The sequence below is a fragment of the Garra rufa genome, chromosome 7 (genome assembly GCF_049309525.1).
Source record: "Garra rufa chromosome 7, GarRuf1.0, whole genome shotgun sequence".
Lineage (NCBI taxonomy): Eukaryota > Metazoa > Chordata > Actinopteri > Cypriniformes > Cyprinidae > Garra > Garra rufa.
The window spans coordinates 26,709,376-26,735,236 of record NC_133367.1 but is presented as its reverse complement, the minus strand read 5'-3'; the positions used below and the strand labels follow the sequence as shown (position 1 = coordinate 26,735,236).

Below are 25,861 nucleotides of genomic sequence, written 5' to 3'. Positions count from 1 at the left end.
ACGCTGTTAGTATTTTTTTCTAATTTCTTTATAACTTTTGACCACAATGTGGTGCTGCCCCCAATTTTTTTTTGAGTACTCTCCAAGGCATGGTGCTGAATATGCCAATCTATATAAAATATAGCCTTTTACATCAAACGAATGGACATGGGAAAATTAATTCAACTCGGCATGCTCCGCCGAATCTAAAAAGACCCAGTTTTGTGATTTTTGGCCAAGCCATTCAGAAGTTATGAGTAAAAATAGCCATTTTGTCATATCTCCTGACTACTAGGTAGCCTCAGGTCATGGCTGTTATAACACAGACCAAGTTTGGTCTCAATATGCCAAACTGTTGCAGAGATATAGCCTCAAATCCATTTGTGCATGCTCTTTGTCAAATTCATTGGTGCATTATTCGAGAACGGTTCAACTAAAGAAACTGAATTCCATAACTTTTTGCCAGCATGGTCTAAAGATAATCTGAGCCAATTTTGGTGAAAATCAGACAAACTATCTAGAACATGTTCCAAAAAAGTAGATTTTACAAAATACTAAAAATAGCGAAAAAACAAGACCTTATGATTCAAAACTTATTAGCATAAATATGAAACCTTGAACAAGTGGTGGTGCTAGAGAGTTTGAGTTAGAGACTCCAAACTTGCTGTGGTTAATGTTGAAACTGTTCTCTATCTATGAGCCAACTTTCATAACTTTCCCGCAAGCGTTTCTACGGGCTGCCATATACATCCAGAGCGGAAAACGACAACAAATAATAAGAATCTTCATGGATACAATAGGTGCCATGCTTGGCCTCTAATTACCCCTCTGGGCCTCTTCGGTCATTTTTGACCGAAACATTTTATGTTTTGAATTTTTAAAAACCGTAGCTTCATCAGAATGAGATGACACTTGGTGACGTTTGTTGCATTAGCTATGTGAGTACACAAAAAAATCAGTGACATGATTCGGATATGTTAAAGGGTCAAAAACAAATTAGTCACACTTGGCTCCTTCGCGGTCAAAAATGACCGACATAGGAAATGAATGGGAAATACGAAAACACACACACACACACACACACACACACACACACAAATAAGCAGAAAAATGCAAAACCTGATATTTATCCAATCAAAAAATATCTAAACCTTGCCAAAAGTAATCTTTTAGAATGTCTGAATATATTTCTAAATGCAAAGCCTATTAAAATGAAGAAACAGTAAAAAAAAAAAAAAAAAAAAAAAAAAAAAAAAAAAACAATAGGAATCCCAAAGACCCTGTATATATGTATATAGGGAGATACAGGAGGTTACATGACATTACACAAGTTTTAATTTTTTATGCCACTAGATTTTCAGTGCAATTTTCACTGAAAAAAATGGATTTTAAATGCTTTTACTCTATTTTAATGTGAAATGTTGTATTTATTGAAAAATAATAAATACATAATTAAATTAAAAAATATAATATAAAATATAATTCTAGTGGGGAAAAATTGCTCATTAAAACTATAAATATTGCATAGATTCATAAAAAAATGCTCAAAATTCTAAATAATAATCACAAAATATTATTGAACAAAAATGTATTTAATTGATCTTCCTGAAGAAAACACACAAGGTCACTTTTGACCGCGAGGGAGCCAAGTGACCCCTAAATGAGGAGGCCCAGAGGGTTACAAAAAATATACAATCACAAAGGTAAGTGAAACCGAGATGTTAACCACAGAGCTACCAAAACAACAAAGAAATGATAATATACAGACCAACAGATGAATTACCATTACTGTTTATTGAAACAACGCAAGGTGTGAATCAACTGAAGCAGACTTGTAGTCAAACATGGGATTCAAGAACCAGATATTTACTGTCAGACGAAATCAGCAGGCTGAAACAATGAAACTGATGAACCGACAATAAACCAGACACACAGAAGCAATTTCTTTCGTCCTGTAGAGTACGATATAAAAACACCAGTAACCATCCGTGGAAACCCACAGGACAGCACTATTAGTTTATATTAAACTGACATCTCTTTCTTAATTTGTAGAATTAGTTTGGCATCTTTATATCACAGTTTCAAAAAAATACAAAATAGCAGACAAGAACATTTTGTGTTTACATCAGTGAAAATTAAACATGTTCACAAAATGGCGTCTTATTAGTGTGAATAACAGCCATGCAGATTATTTCACTTCCCTACGCATAGCGAAGTTATTAATATGAACATATCCTGACAAACACAAGAAATGAAACGCAGATTAACTCCATATGGCTTTGAAATCTCACTAACCTCAACGATACATCTGCGAGATCTGGTTTACTTCTTACTTCTTTAAAAAGAAAATGAGACACCTTGACACGTTCTTGACTTCTCCATGGCATCCGTAACAGAACCGCTTATGTATACCTGTTAAATAACATGAAATAAGCACTATGTGCGACTTGGCAGGTTAATATTGTGTGGCCACAACGTCAAAGTTCACGTCGTGTGATGAGTCACGTGATCTGCTCACCGCGAAACTGAACCTTAAAACTGCGAAAACGGACGGAGGGAATGTCGTGTGATACATGGTCAATTTGTCTGTGCTTTTCGGTATTTGACATTTATAAAGAGCTCACTCATATTCAAAATTGTAAAAAATAATGCAACACTTTTCTTTCAGAACTGTACAGGATTAAAATAAAAATCGACATTTAGTTATACACATGTATATGACAAAACTGTTACTTATTATTTCTATATAGAAAAACAAAACGATTTTTACTTTTTAGCTGTTAGCAGAATGCAGTATTCCCTCTGAGAAAAGAAAAAACCCTTTGGACTTGGCGTCTAAAGGTCATCGTTTATATACTTACATGCTAGAACTGACTGTTTGCTAACAAAAAATCCATCCGCAGAAGTGGATTACTGTATGATCCTAATAATTATCGCTGTAGTACTGTTACTGTCCCGTAGGTGGCATTACAAGCTAAGAAAATCTATGTGGATGCATGTGGAAGTCGTTCATTAGTCCATGTGAGGGAATACTGCATTGCCATGTTGTGTTGCTAGTAGTGTTCATTAGAGCTTGTTTCTACTCCGATTGGCCAAGTGGAAGGGTCACTCTTCTCTACCCCTTTGGTTAAGCCCTTGGCGAGTCCTACTGGCCCTCTTTGGGTGAGGAGGGTGACGGGTTACCGGCTGAATTCTTGAGGGAGCCCAGTGTTTTACTAAACCAGGAGTTTTTGGCAGCTTGGACCTCGGTCATCAAAACGCCCCTCTGATGCTCCAGTTCCTGGTACAATACATAAACAAACAGCATTAAAGTGACTGTAAACTGTGACATAGCTGTAAACTGCTTATTAAAATAGATAACATTTGTTTGCTAAGATTGTTTGGTAAGGTTTTACACCAGTGTTTTAGTGTGACATGAAACAAAAAGAAAATCTAAGTAATTTACAAGAATAACTTTAAGGTTTTGAGAATGAAGTCTTAACAGTAATAAGTTAGTGACAATTTGAAAAAGTCCAAACTGCAAGAATAAAGTTAACATTACAAAATAAAAGTTGTACAAAACTTGGAGACATCAAGATTTAAATCAAAATTGTGTAAATGAAGTTAAAATTATGTAATTAAAGGGAAAATACAAGAAAAAACTTAAAATGACAAAGTAATGTTAAAATGACATGAAAAACCTTTTGAGATTTAAGTAAAACTTAAGTGCGTAAATGTGTGATTAAAGCAAAGTAACGTTAAGATTTAAATCTGAATTATATGAATGAAGTCCAAATGATGAGATTAAGTTAAAATTATGTGAACAAAGTCTTAACATTCAAGTCAAAATAACATTACTAAAGTAGTAATATTTAACATAAGTCAAAATGATCTAAATAAAGTCAAAATTTTTAGATTAAAGCAGAAATAACTTTACAAGATTTAGGATAAAATTATGAGAATGAATTTGATGCAACAGTGTGTGAACAAAGTTGTAACATTGAGATCGAAGTAAAAATGACAAATAAAAAAAAAATGAGATTAAAGAAAAGAATCTTGAAGATCTTGAGAATAAAGCAGTCATAACATCAAGATTTAAGCGTAAAGCAAAGTATTGTAAAGATTTACATCAAATCTATATGAACAAAAGTCAACATGCTGAGATTTAAGTAGTAGTAACATTAAACAATTAAGTCAAATGTATCTAAAGAAAGATGTTTTAGATTAAAAGCAGAAATACGTACACAAAGTGAAAATTAGGAGAATGCGATACAAGTATGTGAACAAAGTTGAGTAACATTACGAGAGTTAAATTTACAAATAAAGTAAAAATGATGAGAAGCAAAAGTATGTTTACTTGAGATTTAAGTCAATTCACGTTAATACATTCGTAAGATTACAAGATAAGATCTTCCTTTAAACTGACATAATTATAAGCTTATAAAGCACAGAATATACCAGTGAATGAAAACTTTCATTGGTTGTTGGTTTTGACCAATTGCCAACTGGTTTTGAGCTGCTGATGAGCTGATTAGTAGCACTTATAAATCTAAATGTTGTTTTAAATGCCGTGACGTCTGACCTGGATCTTGCATTTGGCCTCCACCAGCTGGAGTTTGGTTTGTGCCAGCTCCAGTTCCAGCTCTCTGAGCTGAGCCTTCAGCGAGTCCTTCTCCTCGTCCAGATCCGTGTCCCGGTTGTCCTGACTCACTGCCGGGATCTGCAGGGGTCCGTCTTTGCTGAACACTTCCCTACAGCGCTCACACGCCATCACTTTAGCCTGGAAGAACAACAACATGCAGTCTACTGAACGTCACTGCTCAATGTGCCATAGAAGAGTACGCATTGATTATTTACTCACTTTAACTATATCCAGTTCCTCTTTTGTGGACGCCTGCTGTTTCTCCAGCCTCGTACTTAACTGGGAGCATATCTAAAGCAAACAAAAGACAGAATTTAATACCTTATTGTATGCTATTCATCACAACATACACATTTAAAAAAAGTATAAGACTCTGAAGCAGTGTTACATTACTACAGTATCAGTCAAACTTTATTATAGATTTTATTATTAGTTTTAATATGTTTTATATGTTTGTGTTTGTTTTAGTAATTTTGTTGGATGAATGTGGAAAGGAACAAATTATTTTGTGCACACAATTTATTAAGGATGTGAGTATTATTTGGTAAATTATTATTTGGTGCGCAAGATTTACTTATAATGAGGGCACATTTTTTCACACACACGGTTTACCTATCACAAACACAAATTATTATTTAGTGCACATTTTTTTCTTAATTTAAAGGCACAAATTATTATTTCATGTGCATGATTGACTTAAAACGAGGGCACAAATTTCTTTTCTCAGAAATTTTTATTTAGTACTCACGCCTTCTAACGAGGGTACGCACTATTATTTAGTGCGCACAATTTGCTTAAATGAAAGGCACAAATTATTGTTTCATGTGCACAATTGACAAAACGAGGGCACAAATTATTTTGTGTGCACAATTTTTTAAAACTAGGGCACAAATTTTTTCACACACATGACTTATCACAAATGATTATTTAGTGTGCATGATTTGCTTATCACAAGGGCACAAATGATTATTTAGTGCACACGACTATTTTAATTTAAAGGCACAAATTATTATTTCATGTGCATAATTTGCTTATCACGAGGGCACAAATTATTTAGTGTGCACGATTTTCTTAAATCAAAGGCACAAATTATTATTTCACGTGCATGATTGACTTAAAATGAGGGCACAAATTATTTTGTTAACGATTTACTTGTCACAAGGGCACAAATTAATTTGTGCACAAGATTTACTTTTGAGTGCATGAATTATTATTAGGTGCACACAATTTTTATTTAAATGAAAGGCACAAATTATTATTTCATGTGCACAATTAACTTTAAACAAAGGCATCATTTTTTTGTGCACAATTTAACACAAGGTCACAAATTACTATTTTGTGTGCACGATTTCTTACACTGAGGGCACAAATTATTATTTCACGTGCATGATTGACTTAAAACAAGGGCACAAATTATTATTTTGTGCACAAGATTTATTTATAATGAGGGCATTAATTCTTTTGTGTGCACAATTTATTTAAAACTAGGGCACACATTTTTTGTACACACGATTTACTTATCACAAACACAAATTATTATTTAGTGTGCATGATTGACTTATAGCGTGGGCACAAATGATTACTTCATATGCACGATTTACTTAAAACAAGGGCACAAATTATTTAGTGCACAAAATTTACTTATCACAAGGGCACAAATTATTAGTTTGTGTGCATGATTTTCTTAAATCAAAGGCACAAATTATTATTTTATTTGCATGATTTACTTATCACAAGGGCACTAATTATTTTGTATGCACAATTTATCACAAGGGCACAAATTACTATTTTGTGTGCAAGATTTACCTATCACGAGGGCACAAATTATTTTGTGTGCACTTTTTGTATGCATTTTCTTAAAACGTGGGCACAAATTATTATTTCATGTGCACGATTTACTTAAAACAAGGGCAAAACATTATTTGTTTTTATTTGTTGTTATTTGTGCACTCAATGTAAGAAATTGTGTGCACTATTAAGTAAATCGTGCATTTTGTGTGCACTTTTTGCACGCATTTTCTTAAAACGTGGGCACAAATTATTTCATGTGCATAATTTGCTTATCATGAGGGCACAAATTATTTAGTGTGCCCGATTTTCTTAAATCAAAGGCACTAATTATTTTGCGTGCACTTTTTGTGTGCATTTTCTTAAATCGTGGCCACAAATTATTATTTCAAATGCACTATTTTCTTAAATCAAAAGCACAAATTATTATCTCATTTGCATGATTTACTTATCACAAGGGCACAAATTATTTAGTGCGCACTTTTTGTGTGCATTTTCTTAAATCATGGGCACAAATTATTATTTCAAATGCACGATTTTCTTAAATCAAAAGCACAAATTATTATCTCATTTGCGTGATTTACTTATCACCAGGGCACAAATTATTTAGTGCGCAAATTATTTCATGTGCATGATTGACTTAAAACGAGGGCACTAATTATTTTGTGTGCACTTTTTGTGTGCATTTTCTTAAATCATGGGCACAAATTATTATTTCAAATGCACGACTTTCTTAAATCAAAAGCACAAATTATTATCTCATTTGCATGATTTACTTATCACAAGGGCGCAAATTATTATTTCATGTGCATGATTGACTTAAAACGAGGGCACTAATTATTTTGTGTGCACTTTTTGTGTGCATTTTCTTAAATAGTGGGCACAAATTATTATTTCAAATGCACAATTTTCTTAAATCAAAAGCACAAATTATTTTCTCATTTGCATGATTGACTTAAAACAAGGGCACTAATTATTTTGTGTGCACTTTTTGGGCCCATTTTCCTAAATCAAGGGCATGAATTATTATTTTACGTGCATGATTTTCTTACATCGAGGGCACTAATTATAGTTTCATGTGCACAAATTACATAAAACGAGGGCACAAATTATTTCGTGCGCACAATTTACTTATCACAAGGTCACAAATTATTTGTTTGTGTGCACGATTTACCCACCACAAAGGCACAATTTTCTTAAATCGTGGGCACGAATCAAATCACTTCTAATGAGGGCACAGATTATTTTGCGCACAATTTACTTAAAACGAGGGCACAAATTATTATATCAAACACACTATTTACCTTGAACGAAGGAAATTAATAATTAAATCGCACAATTTACCTTTTTGTCTCCGTAGCAATATCTTCAAATTTTTATTTCAGTTTTATTTAAGTGATTTTAGTACATTGTTAAACTTAATGAAAATTAAAAATGTTTCCTTAGAAACTGGGTGAAATAAATATTTATCATTTATTTTACCAAAACAACAAAAAAGCACACAAAAAAAAGAGATTAAAGCTAAATTATCTAAACAAAGCCAGATAACAGAGTCAAAATTATGTAAACAAAGTGGTTACATCACAGATTAGTCAAAATCACAAGAAAAATTCATAACATTATGGGATAGGTCAATTATCTGAATAGTCGTAACATTAAAAAAAGATTATAGTAGTAATATTTTGAAAAATCTAAGTTTTGAATAAAAAGTCACAATTACAATTAACAGTTACTTTATTTCAAGTCAATTTTTTAAATTGTTTTAAATTTAGTTAAAAAGACAAAACACTGAATCAAAAGTGACATTTTTAAAGCAGAAAGACTGAAATAAAATTTTCTCATGTAAACATAAATCAATAACCTTTTGTTTTATTTGGAAGTTTGAATAAAAATGTTTTTAAAGTGTAATAAATGTGTCCTGAAGTGAACATGTGGGGTGAACCTTTGTAAAAGTTCAGGATTTCTAGATTTATACGGGACACTCAGGCATACCTGTTTATACTCAGCTATGATCGCTGTGGTCTTCTTGATCTCTAACTCGGCTTTCTCCAGCTCTCTTCTGAACACTTCCTTCAGCTGAAAAGCAACAATGATATTGTTCAAGTTCATTCGAGTGTCAGAGACATTTTCATTTTCATTGTCAGTCTTCAGTTCTCGTACCTGTGCCGTCTCCTCCTCTTGTCTTCTCTTCTCCTCCTCGGTCTCCACCAGGCGTTGTTTAGTGTTGAGCAGTTCTTTGTTTAAAACATCAGCTTTGTCCTCGGCCTGAAAACGCAACACTTGTTAAAATACAAGATTTAAACAAAAGCTGAAAGTGTTAAATAGTGTAGAAATACCTGGTCAAGGTCGTTTCTTAGTGCAATCTTGCTGGTCACCAGTTCATGGGCAAGATCATCGTTCTCCTGCTCCAGACGCATACTGGCCTCCTGCAACCGCCGGTTTTCTCTCTGGAGGGACACATAGACAGTTCATTTATGACCTTATGGGGAGAACATGAAGAGATTTACAGACAGAGACTGAAAGACTGCAAGGCCAGCTTTGCACAAACTACAGACTCAAATTTTCAAGCACTTACATGTAAGCATAACAAATGTCTAGGCAAGTGCAAGATTGTGCAAACTGCACCGTTTTGCAATACATAAATGCAACAAACTAAAATGTCAAAATGTTACAAAAGCCTTTCATTAAATGTTTTAATGTTTTTGACAGTTTACATTTTCTGTCACTTACAGTACACTTACTGTTACTATGTCCTAACCAGTTTTTTTTTTGTCAGCACTGACAGCATAAAAAAGGTACAAAAAATAAATTTAAAAACAGAGACAATGAAAAAATTATATAAAATTGTAAAAGATCTTAATTGTAGTAATAGTAGTATACACACACAGAGAAAAAAAATAATAGTAAAAAATGGAAAATAAAAAAAAAGCAGTAAAAAAAATTAAATAATCAAAGATTATAGTAGTAAACATAAATAAGCAATAAATTAATATAATAATATGAAATAAAGAAAGATATTAATAGTAAATAAAAATTTTAATATTTACTTAATATATAAAATCATAAAACAATATTTTCTTATTATTGATAGATAATAAAAATTAAAATAAAAAATTAAGCTAATTAAGCTAATAAAAAAAAGAAATAAAGATTGTAATAATAAGAAGAACAAACTGATAGGTAATAAATTATGATAACAGCAAAATAGTTTAAAAAAAACTAAAAATAAATAAATAAAAAGTAACAGTAACAGTAAAAAATAAATAAATAAAAGATTACAATACTAAACATAAATAAGCAATACATTAATGTAATAACAGGAAATAGAGAAAGCTAATAATAGTAAATGGAAATATCTAAAATCATAAAACATTTTTCTTATTATTGACAGATAATAAAAACACAAGATATAAAGAAAACTAATAATACAAAAAACCTACTTCCAAAATAAAAAAAAATTGTAATAATAATAAGAACAAACCGATAGGTAATAAATTATGATAACAGCAAAACAAAACAAAACAAAAAAATAAAAAAATAAAATAAAAATAAATAAATCAAAATAAACAAATAAAGCTAACAATAGTATAAATTAACCAATAAAATAATACGAGAATAGTTCGAATAATAAAAACTACAGATAATAATGGAAAATTAAAAAAATAACAGTAAAAAAAATCAAAAGTCAAAGATTGTAATAGTAAAAATATAAATGAGTAATAAATTAATATAATTAAAGGAAATAGAAAAGGTAATAATAGTACATGAAAAAATATCTAAAGTCTTAAAATATTTTCTTATTATTATCTTAAAAATTAAGATAATACTAGAAAAATAAATAAAAACTACTTTCAAAATAATATGATTGCAACGACAATAAACAAATTGGTAGGTAAAAAACAATGATAACAGCAAATAAAATAAAGAAAATTAATAATACTATGGAAATAATAAAAGTTTGTAAAAAAAAATTTAAATAAAAATTACAAAAATAAAATATTAACAGCAATAAGTTAATAAATAAAATAAATATATAAATAAAGCTAATAACAAAAAAAAGAAAACTAATAATACTATTTTCAAAATAATAAAAGATTGTAATAGAAAATTGATAAAATTGAGGTAAAAAAATTATGGTAATAGCAAAAAAGAAAAGAAAATATAAATAAATAACGCTAACAACTGTATAAATAAACAAAATAAAAGATTGTTATAATAAAAACTACAGATAGGTAATAATGGAAAATGTAAAAAAACAAAACAAAAAACAAAACAAAAAAAAAGTAAAAAAAAAAATAAAACAGTCAAAGATTATAATAGTAAAATATGAATAGGTAATAAATTAATATAATACTAGGAAACACAGGAAGGTAATAAAAGTAAATGAAATAGTAAATTATTTTCTTATTACTGATAGATAATAAAAGTTAAGATAATAATAAAAAATAAATACATTTAAAAAACTACTTCCAAAATAATAAAACTTTGTAAAAAAAACAAAAAAAAAAAAACAGCAAAAAATAAATAAAATATAAATAAATAGATATAAAAAATAAAAATAAATAAAGCTATCAACAGTATAAATAAAATAATAAAAGACTGTTATAATAAAACTAAGTTAAATTAATAATAACAAATAAAGATAGATAATAGTTTAACACAAATAAAAATAACAGTGAAAAATAGATAAATTAATATTTTAATAAATAATAATAATATAGAGAAAATAATAGAAAAAAAATACAAAAATTATAGAATAAATAAAATATGGTAAATAGGCACACATACTATCTGTACCTGCAGAATTTGTCAAAAACGAGATAAAATTAAGCATGTTTATATATATATATATATAAAAATTTGAATTACATAATAAAATATATTCCCCACAAATCATAATTTATCAGACACCCCCTCCACCCTCAAACAAAAGCAGGAAACTCCAAAAAAGCAGCACATTGACTACATAAAAATGACACTACAGGCAAATAGAAGCCGTACGTAAAGACACTTAGAGATCACATGAGCAGTATTTCACATCCACTCTTGAGAAACAGCACTAAACATCCGCAGTGTAACTCTGCGTTGCCTGATTAGAAAGTAGCCGTTGTCACAGGGAGTCTCCCACCGCCTCACATGACACACATTTCCTTATCAGGAAGAGGAAAGCTGTCATCTGACTTCCATTTACAAACACACACAACATTAGATATGTGCACAGCAGTTGATGTTAGACGGAAAGGCTTGAAGCGATCAGTTGAAATGGATCAGTGAGTCGAACACACATGCAGGCAGAGGTTAGTAGCCGACGAGCGCTGGTGGGCTGAAGGCTTACCTGCACCGTAGACCCAACCACAGTCAACACAACACCCACCAGAACAAGAACCGCAGAGGCCTTCCCCATCCAGCATGCTCCACCCCCCGCCACAGCTCATTGGTTAAACGGGTGAGTGAGGGAATCTCATTGGTTAGTCGGTTTGAGTGAGGGAGAGGGTAAACAGGAAGTGACAGCGAGGAAACCACTGAGGAACGGAGCTTCCTTTAATACTACGGTTAGCTTTTCAACAGTGCACCATGATTTGGATTTTCACCAGGACATTCAAATGTCGGAAAAGACAGTTTAGGGTTACACATTTTATTATGTGGACAACATAAAGCTTAAAATATAATACATTCAATAAATTTAAAAAATAAATTTAAATAAGACATTTCAGATAATGTAAACATGAGACTCAAATATGCTTTAAAAAACACAAAAGGTGCTTGTCAGCTGCTCTGCATTTTTTTAAAAATAAGCAAAAAAAATGTTCTTTATAAAAAGCTCAAAAAATAAATAATTTGGCATACAAAGTAAGAATTTACAACGTTCTTTGCTTGTGGTGTACAGAGTCTGTGGTTTCCAGTGTGGGCCGTTACGCAGTCCTGAACTGAGACAGAGTGAGATGAAGATGAAGATGAGGACTGGAGGAGGCGAGGGCTAAATCAGGTTCTTGCTTACCTGATATCGGTCTATGGGGTCTTCCTGCTGGAGCTGGCTCTCTCGGAGAGACTGATACTCCTTCTCGAACTTCTTAAGCTTCTTTGTTGGCACCTGAGAGGGATAGGAAATCAGAGAGATGAGCAATGTTGTGTAGTGCACTGCAATATTGTGTTACTCCCTAAAAAAGTAACTAATTACGTTACTTAGTTACTTTTTATGGAAAGTAAATGTTACTTTTGCGTTGCTTTTTAAATCTGGGCAGGGCTTGCTTGCTTAAAAGTTATATTTGTATTATTTTGGGCAAATGTAAAAGCCTTTTTACATCAAAAAGCCTCAGACTGAAAGAAAAGTAAATTCACATCTGTTTAAAAAAAAGAACAACAACAAATGTTATTTATCTTGAGTAATTTTTGCTTATTAGTGTGGTTGAACTGGATCAATGAAAGTCAGCAGCAAAGACACTGGTTAATAAAATGACATTAAATATATAAAGGATATTTGTATAATTTAACATATTGAATTATTGCAGGTTTGCGTCAGATTCTGAGTGGCATAAATAAATAAATAAATAAAGCTAACAATAAAGATAATACTAGACAATAAAGAAAACTAATAATACTATGACAATAATAAAAGTTTGTAATAAAAATAATACAAAAAGGACAAAATAAAATAATGATAACAGCAATAAATAAATAAAGCTTACAATAAAGATAATAACAGAAAAAAAGGAAAAATAATAATACTAATAAAACTATTTTCTAAATAATAAAGGATTGTAATAACAGAACATTGATAAAACTGAGGTAATAAATTATGGTAATGGAAAAATAAATAAATAAATAAATAAATAAAGCTAACAATAAAGATAATAACAGAAAAAAGAAAAATAATACTAATAAAACTATTTTTAAAATAATGCAATTTTGTAATAATAGAACATTGATAAAATTGAGGTAATAAATTATAGTAATAGGAAAATAAATACATAAATGAGCTACATAAAGCTACACATCAGTAAAACAAAAAAACAAAAAGCTAAAAATAACAAATGTTATTTATCTTGAGTAATTGCTTATTAGTGTGGTTGAATTGGATCAATGAAAGTCAGCAGCAAAGACACTGGTTAATAAAATGGCATTAAAGACAAAGGATATTTGTATTAACATATTGAATTATTGCAGGTTTGCATCATATTCTAAAAAAATACAAAAAGGAAAAAAGAAAAAAAGGAAAACTAATAATACTAATAAAACAATTTTTAAAATAATAAAATATTGTAATAATAGAACATTGATAAAATTGAGGTAATAAATTATGGTAATAGCAAAATAAATAAATTAAGCTACACATCTGTAAAAAAAGAACAAATGTTATTTATCTTGAGTAATTTTTGTTAGTTATAAATATACATTTCTAAATATAAATTTGTATATATATGTATTAAATGTATTAACATAATATTGCAACTATTAAATAAATAGTATTTTTTTTTACATTTTATTAAAATTTTTATTTTAAATGTAATTTTAAAAAAATTATGTAATGATAAAAATACAAACACGCACACAATTTTTCCACATATCCGGTAAGATAATAACCGACAAACGACATTGTGCAGCACTGCAAACTTCAAAACGAAAACTGACACAGGCCCTTCCTAAACTTCCTTAACAACAACAAAAAAGCAAAACCCAGGAGCCTTTCAAAGTGCAGCGCTCGTGTCGGTTGCTATGGCAGCACAGCCGGAGTTAGCATGGAGTCTCTGAGGATGGAGTGCGCTCAGTGAAGCCGGTCCTGAGGGGATCTCTTCATCCGGGTTTACTGCAGGAGACTTTGTTTATTACAGTCTTCATTCAGCAGGTCTGGAATCAGTCTTTATAAAGCCTTTCATAATTAGCTTCTTCAATTGAGTTTGAAACCGCTCACACACAGAGCAGAAACGTTTACCGCCAACCAGCACAGCGTTTTGAAGCCAAACAAACAGCCTTTTGGGGTTTCAACACAACATGCTTGTGAAAAGTGAAGCATATCAACAGTGTTCTCACTTGAGAAAGTCATTTCATGTCTCCTAGGTTCTCTTTCCTCTCTTACAAAGACAAAAGGAGCTTTTTTTCTTATCTGTAATTGTGAACAGCAGCTCATTGTTGAGTCTCATTGAGTATGTTTGACCTCTGACCTGAGGATGAGGGTCATCGGAGCGGGAAACTGTCACGCTGTTATCACTGAAGTCACAATGGCACTTGAGGCTTGTTTTTGTGAAAGCAGTTGTAACGATGACAAGGCAAAAGCTTGTGCTTGGGTAAGCGGACTTCTCCTTCTGTGAAACAAGGCTTCAAACAGCCACCTTTGGCTTTCTGGTGCAGCACAAAGTGTCCGTTGTGCTGTTCCAGGAATGTGAACATGATACAAACTCTGTAAAACACCATGAACAAGGAGGAGAAGGAAAGAGAGTTGATGATATCAGGACAGGAAAAGAAAAGAGACAAAAAAGAGGGAATACAGTTGCTAGGTGGTTGTTAAGCTGTTTTGCATGGTTGCTAGGGAGATATAGGCGGTTGCTTGGCAGATGCTACAGTGTTCTGAGTGGGTTTTGAGTTCTGGGCAGATCTAGGTATTTTTTGAGTTTTGGGTTGTTGCGAGGATGATCTGCATGGTTGCTAGGCAGTTGCTATGGTGTTCAGGGTTGTTTGTGAGTTTTGGGTGGTTGCTAGGGTGATCTGTATGGTTGCTAGGGTGATTTGTATAGTAGCTATGGTGTCTACGGTTGTTTGTGAGTTCTGCGTGGTTGCTGGGGGGGTTCTGGGTGGTTTTTATTTAGTTCTATAGACCTTTTTCCTGAGTAAACGATGAGCGCCGCCATTACGAATTCTAACGTCAGATTGAATGCTTTTCTGTTCCGGTTTCCATAGGACCCCATTCAAATAGCGTCCATCTGTTTTTAATGTAGCTAACGTCCGCTGCTTCGTGTCATCTACACACTCATTAAAGTGAGGCACTGACAAATGACGGTCATTGCGACATTGCCAAGTGATGGCGCTATGGAGCCATGTGCTTTTCAAAAACATTTTAATAGTTTTAACATTAGTTTATTAGCTCGGAATATACCCTAATTTGACTAGAAACAATGCAGACCGGAAATGCAAAGCATTCTTTCAGTTAAGAGTCGGACTTACTTCCGTGTTCAGGGAAAACGTCTATAGTGTTGTGTATGATTCTTAAAGGATTAGTTCACTTTCATAACAACAATGTACAGATAATGTACTCACCCCCTTGTCATCCAAGATGTTCATGTGTTTCTTTCCTCAGTCGTAAAGAAATTGTTTTTTTGAGGAAAACATTTGAGGATTTCTCTCTTTATAATGGATATGGATGGCGCCCCGAAGTTTGAACTTCCGAAATGCAGTTTAAATGCACTTTAAATGCAGCTTCAAAAGGCTCTAAACGATCCCAGACGAGGAGGAAGGGTCTTAATCTAGCGAAACGATCTGTTATTTTCGAAACAAATTGACAATTTATGTACTTTTTAACCTCAAATGCTCGTCTTGTCTTGTCTCTGCGCAGTGAATGTGTAATCAGTAGCATCCGGGTCAATGCAGTTAGGGGATGTTGAAAAACTCCCATCTCGTTTATGTCTTCAATGTCAAAATCGTCCTACAATGCTGTTTTTACCCTTTTTTTTGGGTGGTTCTTAAGGGAATCTGTGTTTTTCGAGCTTTGTTGGTTGCTAAGGTGATTTGTATGGTTGCTAGACAGTTGCTATGATGTTCAGGGTGGTTGGTAATTTCTGGGTGGTTTCTGGAGGGATCTGGGTGATTGTTAATGGGATCTTCTTAATAGGAGTGTTTTTTTTTTTTACCTTCGGGTGGTTGCTAGGCAGTTGCTATGGTGTTTTAAACAGATGTTTGCAGGTTGTTCCAAGGGGTTCTGACTGTCTTTGAGTTCTGTGTGATTGCTAGGGAGATCCTTATTGTTGCTATCATTTGCCACAATGTTTGAGGTGATTCTTAACGGGATCTTGCCGTTTTTGTGTTTTGGGTGGTTGCTAGGCAGTTGCTATAATATTTAAGGTGGTTCCTATAAGGATCTGACTGTTTTTGAGTTTTGGGTGGTCGCTAGGGGGACCTGTTCAGTTGCTATGAAGTTCAGGGTGGTTCCTAAGGACATCCGACTGTTACTGAGTTTTGGGTGGTCGCTATGGAGTCTGTATGGTTTCTAGGCAGTTGCTAAGATGTTTGAGGCGGTTCCTAAGGGCATCTGGTTGTTTTTAAGTTTTGGGTGGTTGCTAGGAAAATCTGTAAAGTTGCTTAGCAGTTGCTATGATGTTTGAGGTGGTTCCTAAGGGGATCTGGTTGTTTTTAAGATTTGGGTGGTTGCTAGGAAAATCTGTATAGATGCTATGCAGTTGCTATGATGTTTTTGGGTAGTTCCTAAGGGGATTTGACTGTATTTAAATTTTGGTAGGTTGCTAGGGAAATCTGTATGGTTGCTGGCCAGTTGCAAAGATGTTAGGGGTGGATCCTAAGGAGATTTGAGTGTTTTTGATTTTTGGGTCATCACTAGAGAGATCTGTACAGTTGGCAGGCAGTTGCTAAGATGTTTGAGGTTGTTCTTAAGGGGATCTGCCTGTTTTTGAGTTTTGGGAGGTTGCCAGGGAGATTTGTATGATTACTAGGCAGTTGCTATGATGTTTGAGGTGGTTTCTAATGAGATCTGACAGTTTTTGAGTTTTGGGTTATCACTAGAGAGATCTGTATGGTTGCCAGGCAGTTGCTATGATGTTTGAGGTGGTTCCTAAGATGATCTGACTGTGGTGGTTTCAAGATGTTTGGGGTGGTTCCCAAAGGGGATCTGACTTATTGAATTTTGGGTCACTAGGCAGTTACTATGGTGTTCTAGGTGGTTGTTATGTGGTAGCTCAGGGGATCTGGGTGGTTTCTATCTTCTGCATTGTTACTAAGCAGTTGTGATGTTTGAGGTGGTTCCTAATGGGATCTGACTGTTTTTGAGTTTTGGGTGGTTGCTAAGAAGATCTGTATGGTTGCTACACAGTTGCTATGGTGTTCTGAGAGGTTGTCATGTTGTTGGTCAAGGGATTTGTGTGGTTTCTGAGTTCTGGGCAGTTGCTAAGCAGTTATTATGGTATACTGGGTGGTTCCTAAGGAGATCTGGGTGTTTTTGAGATCTGTATGGTTGCTAGGCAGTTGCTATGGTGTTCTGGGTGGTTGTTCGATGGTTGCTCAGAGGATCAGGGTGGGTTCTGAGTTCTATATCGTTGCTAGGCAGTTGCTATGATGTTTAGGTGGCTGCTAGGGAGATCAGTAGGGTTGCTACTGTGGTTACTATGGTGTTTTGGGTGGTTGTTAGCCAGTTGTTCATGTGATCTGGGAGGTTTCTGAGCTCTGTATGGTTGTTAGTCAGTTGCTATGTTGTTTGAGGTGGTTCCTAAGAGGATCTTTTGGCTAGTTGTTAGGGGGATCTGTATGGTTGCTAGGCAGATGCAAAGTGTTCTGGGTGCCTGCTAGGTGGTTTGCTAGAAAACAAACTAAAACAAAAACAAACTCCAAGTCTTTTAGATATTCTGATGCCTATTTAATTTAAGTCAATTTTTTCGCTCATCAGACAATCATCATCATCTGCCAGATGAAGTTTAATACTTCAGGTTAGGATTAGAAATTCTTCACCAAAAAAGGTGGAGTAAAAACATATAAGTATCAGTCTATTAATCTGACAGTGAGCGGCACAGATAAGAGGCCAGGCATCATTAGATGAAGAGATGTTAAACGAACGCTCAGTCCGGATGTGCTGCATAGCCACAGACCACAAAATGACACACTGAAATGGCACAACCGACATGGAAGTGAAGCTCTCAGCACAACCGTTCATTCGGTTTAACACTCAGTCATATACACACGGAAAGTTCATCCGGTAAATTTCGCCTCAACAAACGTGGTTGGTGTAAATGACGTTTCTATATACACACAAAACACCTACACAGGTATGAATGACTAGCAGACTGTCATTTTCCATTCACGTTGACAGTAACAGCACACATTGTTTCCAACATACACAAACTGAAACCATCTTCTACAGCTAAAAACAGCCACAGAATTGTTTTATATAAATGTGTTATTACAAAGTAAAAACAGCAAAGCTTGATTTTGATTCACTGGATTTGTTAAACCAGTGTGTTGACCAGTCAAATGTTTGAATATTCAGGTCACTAGGCTCATCTGAGTATTCAAAACATCTACTTGAGGGGGGGGGGGGGAGACAGTCATACCATGCAAAACTGCATTAGGTTGACAACCAGTCGCTTGCTCCTGAACAGCATGTTCATCACACACACAGTTGGCATTCCTTGGACTAAAGACATAATGAGGAAAACTCTGCAGCCTTGTAATTTCATTACAGGACATTTCTCACAGAGCAGAAAGCCTCAAACAAATAAGCTCCTCGCAACGAGACCACATTCTTGTCAATACCTAAAGGAAAAAAAAAAAAACAGCCATTTGACCGAGACTTACCACCGGTTTGGGTTTGGAATCAGCCACCAGATTGGCGAAGAAATCCTCCTCGTTGATCTGGTTGATAACGTGAGCGTCATAAGCCACCGTTATCGACACTTCCTGCATCATCTTGGCAAAGTTTCTGCGCGGAGAACCAAGCGAGACAGGTGAGCTTTGAGAAACGAGGGAGGGAGGGAGGAGGAGAGAGCTGACAAGTCTGCCGAGAACGGGACCAGTAGACAAGTTTCTTCACAGATGAGTGCCGGCCCCTTGAGGCGGGAAATAAATTGCAGGGGGGATGGACCATAGAAGAACACACTCACTCTCTCTCAGGTTTTGTCTTCCAAGGATCATGTATCCTGCTCAACTCCTCCAAAGAGACGAAGCTCTGTGCTTGCCTGCAGACTCCAAGTTGTGCAGTGACGAGTCTTGAAGAAACATGAAGAGCGAGACAAGCGGAAAAGGCTGAAGAGGCAGGGGAAATTTGGGTTTGTCAGACTAACCACAAAGGGGTCTTCTGATTCCCTGGTGGTTCTTGTTTTATCTCATCAGGCTTCGTTTTTCCTCCCGAGAGAATTAAAGCGAGTTTGTTCCTGGTTTAATGAGTATTCGAATGCAAACATCCACACTCGAGATGGCATGTGGTCAGAGTTCTCCACGACTCCTTTCGATTAAGTCCTCTTTCAATATCAAGAGGATGTGAAATGTGGAATTCGGCTACTAATCCGCCGAGGGGGAAGTTTGCACGGCAAGCAAGTGCCTGTGAATTCCATCACCCAGTAAGCGTATTACCCGGTGACTTGATCCTCTTTAAATTCGCCGTTTCAAAGAGAAACGACCGCTTTGCGTTTCCTGTGATTGGAAGCAGTTGAAGTAATCTGCACAGCTTCACGGTCTCTCTCTGTGTGTGTGTGTGGCGTCCAGGTCTGATATGGAGACACGGCAAAACAAGGCTTCCTGTCCTTGCTACATAGTCTCCTCCCTCTCAGCCATCAACTTGACATCCCAAAGGCAGAATCTTCTAGAAACCAGCGAGATTGCAGACGGTGAGGATAAAAATATCACTTTCGAGGTTGAATGGCAGTCTAAACGTCTTGATTCGCCCACTTAGATGAAATGTCTCATTGATCTGCTCTCCTGCCTGTCTTTCACTTTTGTTTGCAGAAGATAAAGAGGAAAGTGTGACTAAGTACACACACACGGTCTGCAATGAGGCGTGGTCCACACATATGCTGGGAGCAGCGACGATACACAACTCATTTACGTGGGCATAATGGCCCTTGATGTCGAGAAAGTCCAGTTTCAAAATCAGATCAGGATCAAGCGGCTCACGGTTATGGTCGTCCCTCCGAAGGAGCAAAAACAACAGCCTTAAGTAAATCACAAAGTAGTCTGAATGCAGGTGTATGTTGCAGGTACAAACCCATCCTTCTTGTTAAGGTGTGGAAGAGACGTGGATCAAGGGTGCGTGGAGGTGGGTGTGGACTGTAGGGAGTTGGAAGTGCCTTGCAAAGGAAAAACAAAGGATAATGATCTTGCAGACATATGAGTCTGGCGTAAAACGAAGCTGCTGTCTTTTTGTGGAGTTTTGTTGGTGAATGCACCTGTTACATCATCTCACTCAGGTGCTGTTTCCCACAGAGAGTGGAGCTCCCTCTCTGGTTTCTCATTTCTCTCTCGCTGGGTCCTAAGTTCTGCCGAATGCATGGTTGTCGGTTCTGTCTCAGAGTCAACATAACTCAAGTTTTACTTAAAACGAATACACCGTATAAGAGTCAATCTCTCAAAAATATAGTTGGGTCATACTTCAAAATAAAAAAGCTTATTTAATAAAAAAAAAAGTCTATTTTAAGGACTATTAAGATTGTGACATTATTTTATGACGGCAGCATATTTTGCCTCCAAACTGTAATAACTGAAATGGGAACATCTGAATGATGTTTAACTCTTCTCTGCCATTGACAGAATTTCATTGGTGGATGGTAGGAGGTGCTATTACGCATCTTCTGACAGAGTATTGAACGTACAAAACGCGGCGAGGAAGAAGCTGAAAAGTATGTAAAATAACACAATCAACAACGTATAAATCAAAACTAGCTAACGTTACCGAATTAACTGTCGATCCAAGAAGTGGTTTAGGACCATGCAAACTTTGGATGTGTTAAGCGATCGAGTCATTTACAAAAATTAGATTTTCTCAGCTTTTTGTTTGAAATGTTATTTTTTGATGAAAGTTAGCCACATTCAAGGGTTGATAAAAAAGATTGCATGAAGCTAGAACAAAGCAGATTTTTTTTGTTTAAAAGCAGAGGCGCTGTTATTTTGTTATGTTTGCCTGTTCAGTTCATACAAAAAATATTCTGGTAGCCATTAAACTTTTGGAAAGTTAACTTTTTAAATAATTTTTTCTTTCATTTTCAAAAATCTCGTAATCAAAACGGATTTACATTATCACACAAAATAATTTTAAAAGTACTTGCTAAAAGTGCAGTACTAATACTATTTTGTAACAACTATTTGATGATGTTTTATTTAAATTCAATAAATTATTTATATAAATAATTAATCATTTTGATGAAAATGTAATTTTGACAATATGGTAATAAGAATTAGGGTGGAAAATGTGGCTAATTGTTATAAATATGCATAAAAATTCACACAGTATGACGATGGAAGTCTGTTTCTGCCACTGAATAAAAAAATAAAAGGTTATTGCAAATTTTTTTTTTACAGAATTGTTCGCAGAATTGCAAATGCGAGTTATAAAGTCAGAAATGCGTCATATAAACTCGCACTTTTGACTTTTTTTCTCAGAATTGCATGATATGTACTCACAATTGAGAGTTATAAAGTCAGAATTGTGAGATAAAAACTCCCAATTCTGAATACTTTTTCTCACAAATGCGAGTTTGTATTTTGTAAGTCTGCCTTTTTTCTCGCAATTTATAAAATTTTATATCTTACAGTTCTGACTTGTTTCTATAAACTTTTATATAAACTTAAAATTTTGACTTTTCTCTCAGAATTGCATGAGACAAACTCAATTGTGAGAAAGTCAGAACTACACAATATAAACTCACAATTTTGACTTTTTTCTCAGAATTGCGTGATATAAACTCACAATTCAGAGAAATAAAGTCAGAATTGCAAGATATAAACTCTCAATTGTGAATTATAAAGTCAGAATTGTGAGATAAAAACTCCCAATTCAGATTTTTTCTCGCAAATTTGATTATCTCGTAATTCAGACATTTTTTTCTCAGAATTCAGACATTTTTTAATTTTTTGTCTCAGAATTACATGATATAAACTCACAATTCTGAGATTTTCTCGCAAATTCGAGTATCTCTTAATTCTGACATAACTCAGAATTGCAATTTTATATCTTACAATGCTTTTTATTGCAATTCTGTTTATATTTATATTTTACAAAGATTTTTTTTTCTTGCAATTCTGACTTTTTTTCTCAGAAATGCGTGATAAACTTGCAATTTTTACTTTTTCTCAGGATTGCATGATATAAACTCACAACTGAGAGTTATAAAGTCAGAATTTTGAGAAAAAAAAAGCTTTTATGACTTTTTTTTCCACAAATGTACGTTTGTATCTTGTAATTCTGACTTTGTCGCAATTGCAAGCTTGTATCTTACAATTCTGACTTATTTCTTGCAATTCTAACTTTTTTCCTCAGAATTGTGAGACATAAACTAGCAATGGCAAGTTATAGAGTCCAGTTGAGTAGGGAAAAAGACTGATATGTTGTGAAAATTGTGTTTATATCTCACAATTCTGACATAATAACTCGCAATTGCATGTTGCAAGATATAAACCCAAAATTATGAGAAAAGTCATAATTTTGATATATAAACTCACATTTCTGAAAAAAAGACAGATTTGTGAGTTCATATCTCGCAGTTCTAACTTTATTTCTCAGAATTGTGACTATGTCTTGCAATTTTGAGTTTATAACTTCCAATTGTGAGATAAGTTGCAATTACCTTTATTTTTTATATAACAGCGGAAATGGGCTTCCATAATAGACAGATACAGACAGTAGAAGAATATATATATCCAAATATATACATAATTCACACAATATCCAGTATGCATAGACAAAAAATAGAAGTACATACTCGGATACTAGCCATATCCAAGAAAATATCCCTTTAGCAACACTGTTTGGACACGACATTCTCAATGCCGGAATTAATTGTAGCATTATAGTAGCAATTGTAGTCATCCCTAGTTAAACACTGCATTATACAATTACTGCATTACTGGAGCACAGCAGTGAGTGACTGGGGCACAGGAAATCCTGCTGTTAGTGACAGCGAGACTGCTTTTACAAAGAGAAGGAGAAAGAGAAATAAGAGGGTGGGCATGAAGACAGTATCGTCTCGATCTTTACTCCTCCTTCCTTCCTGAACATGCACACTCAACATCACACAAATAAATAAAACAAACCCCTGCCCTCAACAAAAATAAACTCTTGAAAGCATTAATGTATGGAAGAGGAAACAACGTCAGCAGAAAATAGGTCAGAGTCCTGTGGAATGGGTTTGAGGCAGAGAATTAAGGGTATTTATCCTTGAGACCTAACAAATGGAGCCTTGAAATTCAGACAAGGTCTTTGCATTCTCTGCATAACTGCATGCTAGCTTTGTGGTACGGCGCTTCACATTTCTCAAACAATGCAAAAGTGACCTGGGATTGCATAATTAACTCCTTCAACATAAGTCTGTAAGTTTCCACCCATTTCATCATCCTTCAGGGAGAAATCCAACTGATCAGACGACTCAAAGCACACCTCATCATTATAAGCCACGTAATTTAAATAGTGCTTTTGAAAGAGTTGGTTCTTACCTTGATATTGCAGGCTTGTTCCATCAGGCGCCGAGCGTTCTCTGCCGCCCTGTAGCGTTTTGGGAGCTGGACCCGGAAAAATTTCAGCGCGCCCTCAAAGTCAGCTTGAAGCAGGTCTTCCTTGGAGGTCTGCATGCAGATAGAAAAACAGAACTGGTTTAGGGACATTTCCGTGATTCTGCCTGATAAACTACATGAGGAGGAACTTTGCCAGGTTATTATTTTCCCCATTTATGTTTGCATTGGCCTTTTGTGAACCTGACAAAGCCACATGACATTTTACAGATGCTATATTGGTTGGGCATAACTCAGGTATTAAAATCCATCTATCCAATGACAACAGGAGTAAGAGTAATATTTGCACGGTACAGCATTATGTCTGTCTGACAGCGAAAAGCTAATCATTTTAATTTTATGGCCAATATAACCAATATATGGCTGAATGTTAATCTGCATCTTTGTTTGCTGCAATTGAACTTAAGACTATAAATAAATAAATACAAACACACACACACACACACACACACGCACACACACACAAATCAATTATGCTGCAAGTAAACTTAAAAATAAATATATAAAAACATTAAAAAATAAAAATAATAGTTTGCATGCCACAATTGAACTTAAGACATTTAATAAATAAATAAATATTGTTTTTATAACTATATAAAACATAAAAAAATAATAGTGTAAATGCCGCTATTAAATTTAAGTCATTAAATAATAACATTTTTAAAAATTAAAACGCATAATAAATAAATATACAAAAAAACATTCTAAAAAATAAAAATAATAGTGTATGCTGCAATCAAACTTAAGACATTAAATAAATAAAATAATTAATTAATTCAAAAGTATAGTATGTATGCTGCAAGTAAATCTAAGGCATCAAAGCATTTTTAATAAATAAATATATTAAAAAAAAAAATAATAATAATATTATATATATATAAATAATAATAGTGTGCATGCTGCAATTAAACCCAAGACATTAAATAAATAAATAAATAAAGTAATACAACACATAAATTATTAAATTAATTAAAAAGAAAATCTAGAACATCAAAGCATTTTTAATAAATAAATATTTTTTTTTAAATAATAGTAAAAAATAATAGTTTGCTAAATAAATACTACAAATAAAAAATAGCTTGTGCTACAAGTCAATTGTCAAAGCATTATTAAACAGATAAATAAACCATTTTAAAAATAAACACAACCGTAAGGCATCAAAGCAATATCAATTAAAATAAAAAAAAATTAATATACAAAAAAGCAACTAAATAAATACATAAATAATTGAAAACACATTAAAAACAAAAAGAATAATTTGTATTCTCCAAGTGAACTTAAGGCACCAAAGCACTATCAATACAATATAATAAATATACAAACACCAAAGTAAATATAATTAAAAACAAAACAAATAATTTGTATGCTGCAAGTGAAACGCAAAGGCATCAAAGCACTAACAACAAATAAAATAAATATTAGTGGTGGGCATAGATAATTTTTTTTAATCTAGATTAATCTCACTGTAATCTTGGAATTAATCTAGATTAAAATGGCTAATTTGAATTCTGCTGTAGGCATTCAGAATATGTGTGCTACCCAAATAATGACTAAAAGTAAATCTTTGAGAACGGGTTTCTCAAGCCAGGTGGCGCATTAGACCAGGGGCTCATCTCCTGTTTTCAAACTGCATATAAACTGCTATATTTATTTTTATCATATATATAGTTTTATGTCAATTATTTAAATAGGAATATATAAACACCTACATTATACTGTACAAAAGTAATACAGGACTAATTTTCTGTTACATGTTACACCGTACTTTTATTTTGACAGGTTGCCGTGAAGTTTCTGTGTGTACAGTATGATATGATGCTAGTTTTCTCAAATGAAACACTCAAAGTGACACTCACAGCAGTTTTGGAGATTGAGTTTATCTGTTCATGTGAGATGCAAAGGCCAAAAATTAATGGGAACGTCAAGCTTGCTTCGGCATGCGTGTAGTAAAAACATGTCTCCGCCATTCATACATACAGAGACAAACGGAACATGCAGGATTCATACTGAAACGGTCTTTTTGCATTTCAGTTTTCGAATTTACGA

The 25,861-nt window shown here is 33.8% G+C and overlaps 1 protein-coding gene across 3 annotated transcripts in view; it reads right to left on the bottom strand.

Annotated features, from left to right (window-relative positions):
• Positions 1-1,754: 1,754 nt before the first annotated feature.
• Positions 1,755-25,861, bottom strand: part of LOC141338759 (rab GTPase-activating protein 1-like) — a 48,880-nt gene continuing 24,773 nt past the window's right edge. For 2 of the 3 annotated variants that reach the window (XM_073844375.1, XM_073844376.1), the window contains 8 exons: positions 23,741-23,869; positions 12,387-12,479; positions 8,725-8,835; positions 8,549-8,653; positions 8,381-8,464; positions 4,820-4,891; positions 4,541-4,738; positions 1,755-3,259 (listed from right to left, as the gene is read on the bottom strand). In XM_073844375.1, the coding sequence (XP_073700476.1) occupies positions 3,125-3,259; positions 4,541-4,738; positions 4,820-4,891; positions 8,381-8,464; positions 8,549-8,653; positions 8,725-8,835; positions 12,387-12,479; positions 23,741-23,869 (927 nt within the window). In that variant the 3' untranslated portion in view covers positions 1,755-3,124. Of the gene's footprint in view, positions 3,260-4,540; positions 4,739-4,819; positions 4,892-8,380; positions 8,465-8,548; positions 8,654-8,724; positions 8,836-12,386; positions 12,480-18,895; positions 19,022-23,740; positions 23,870-25,861 lie in introns of those variants that run through there. The other variant, XM_073844377.1, reaches the window with a different exon arrangement.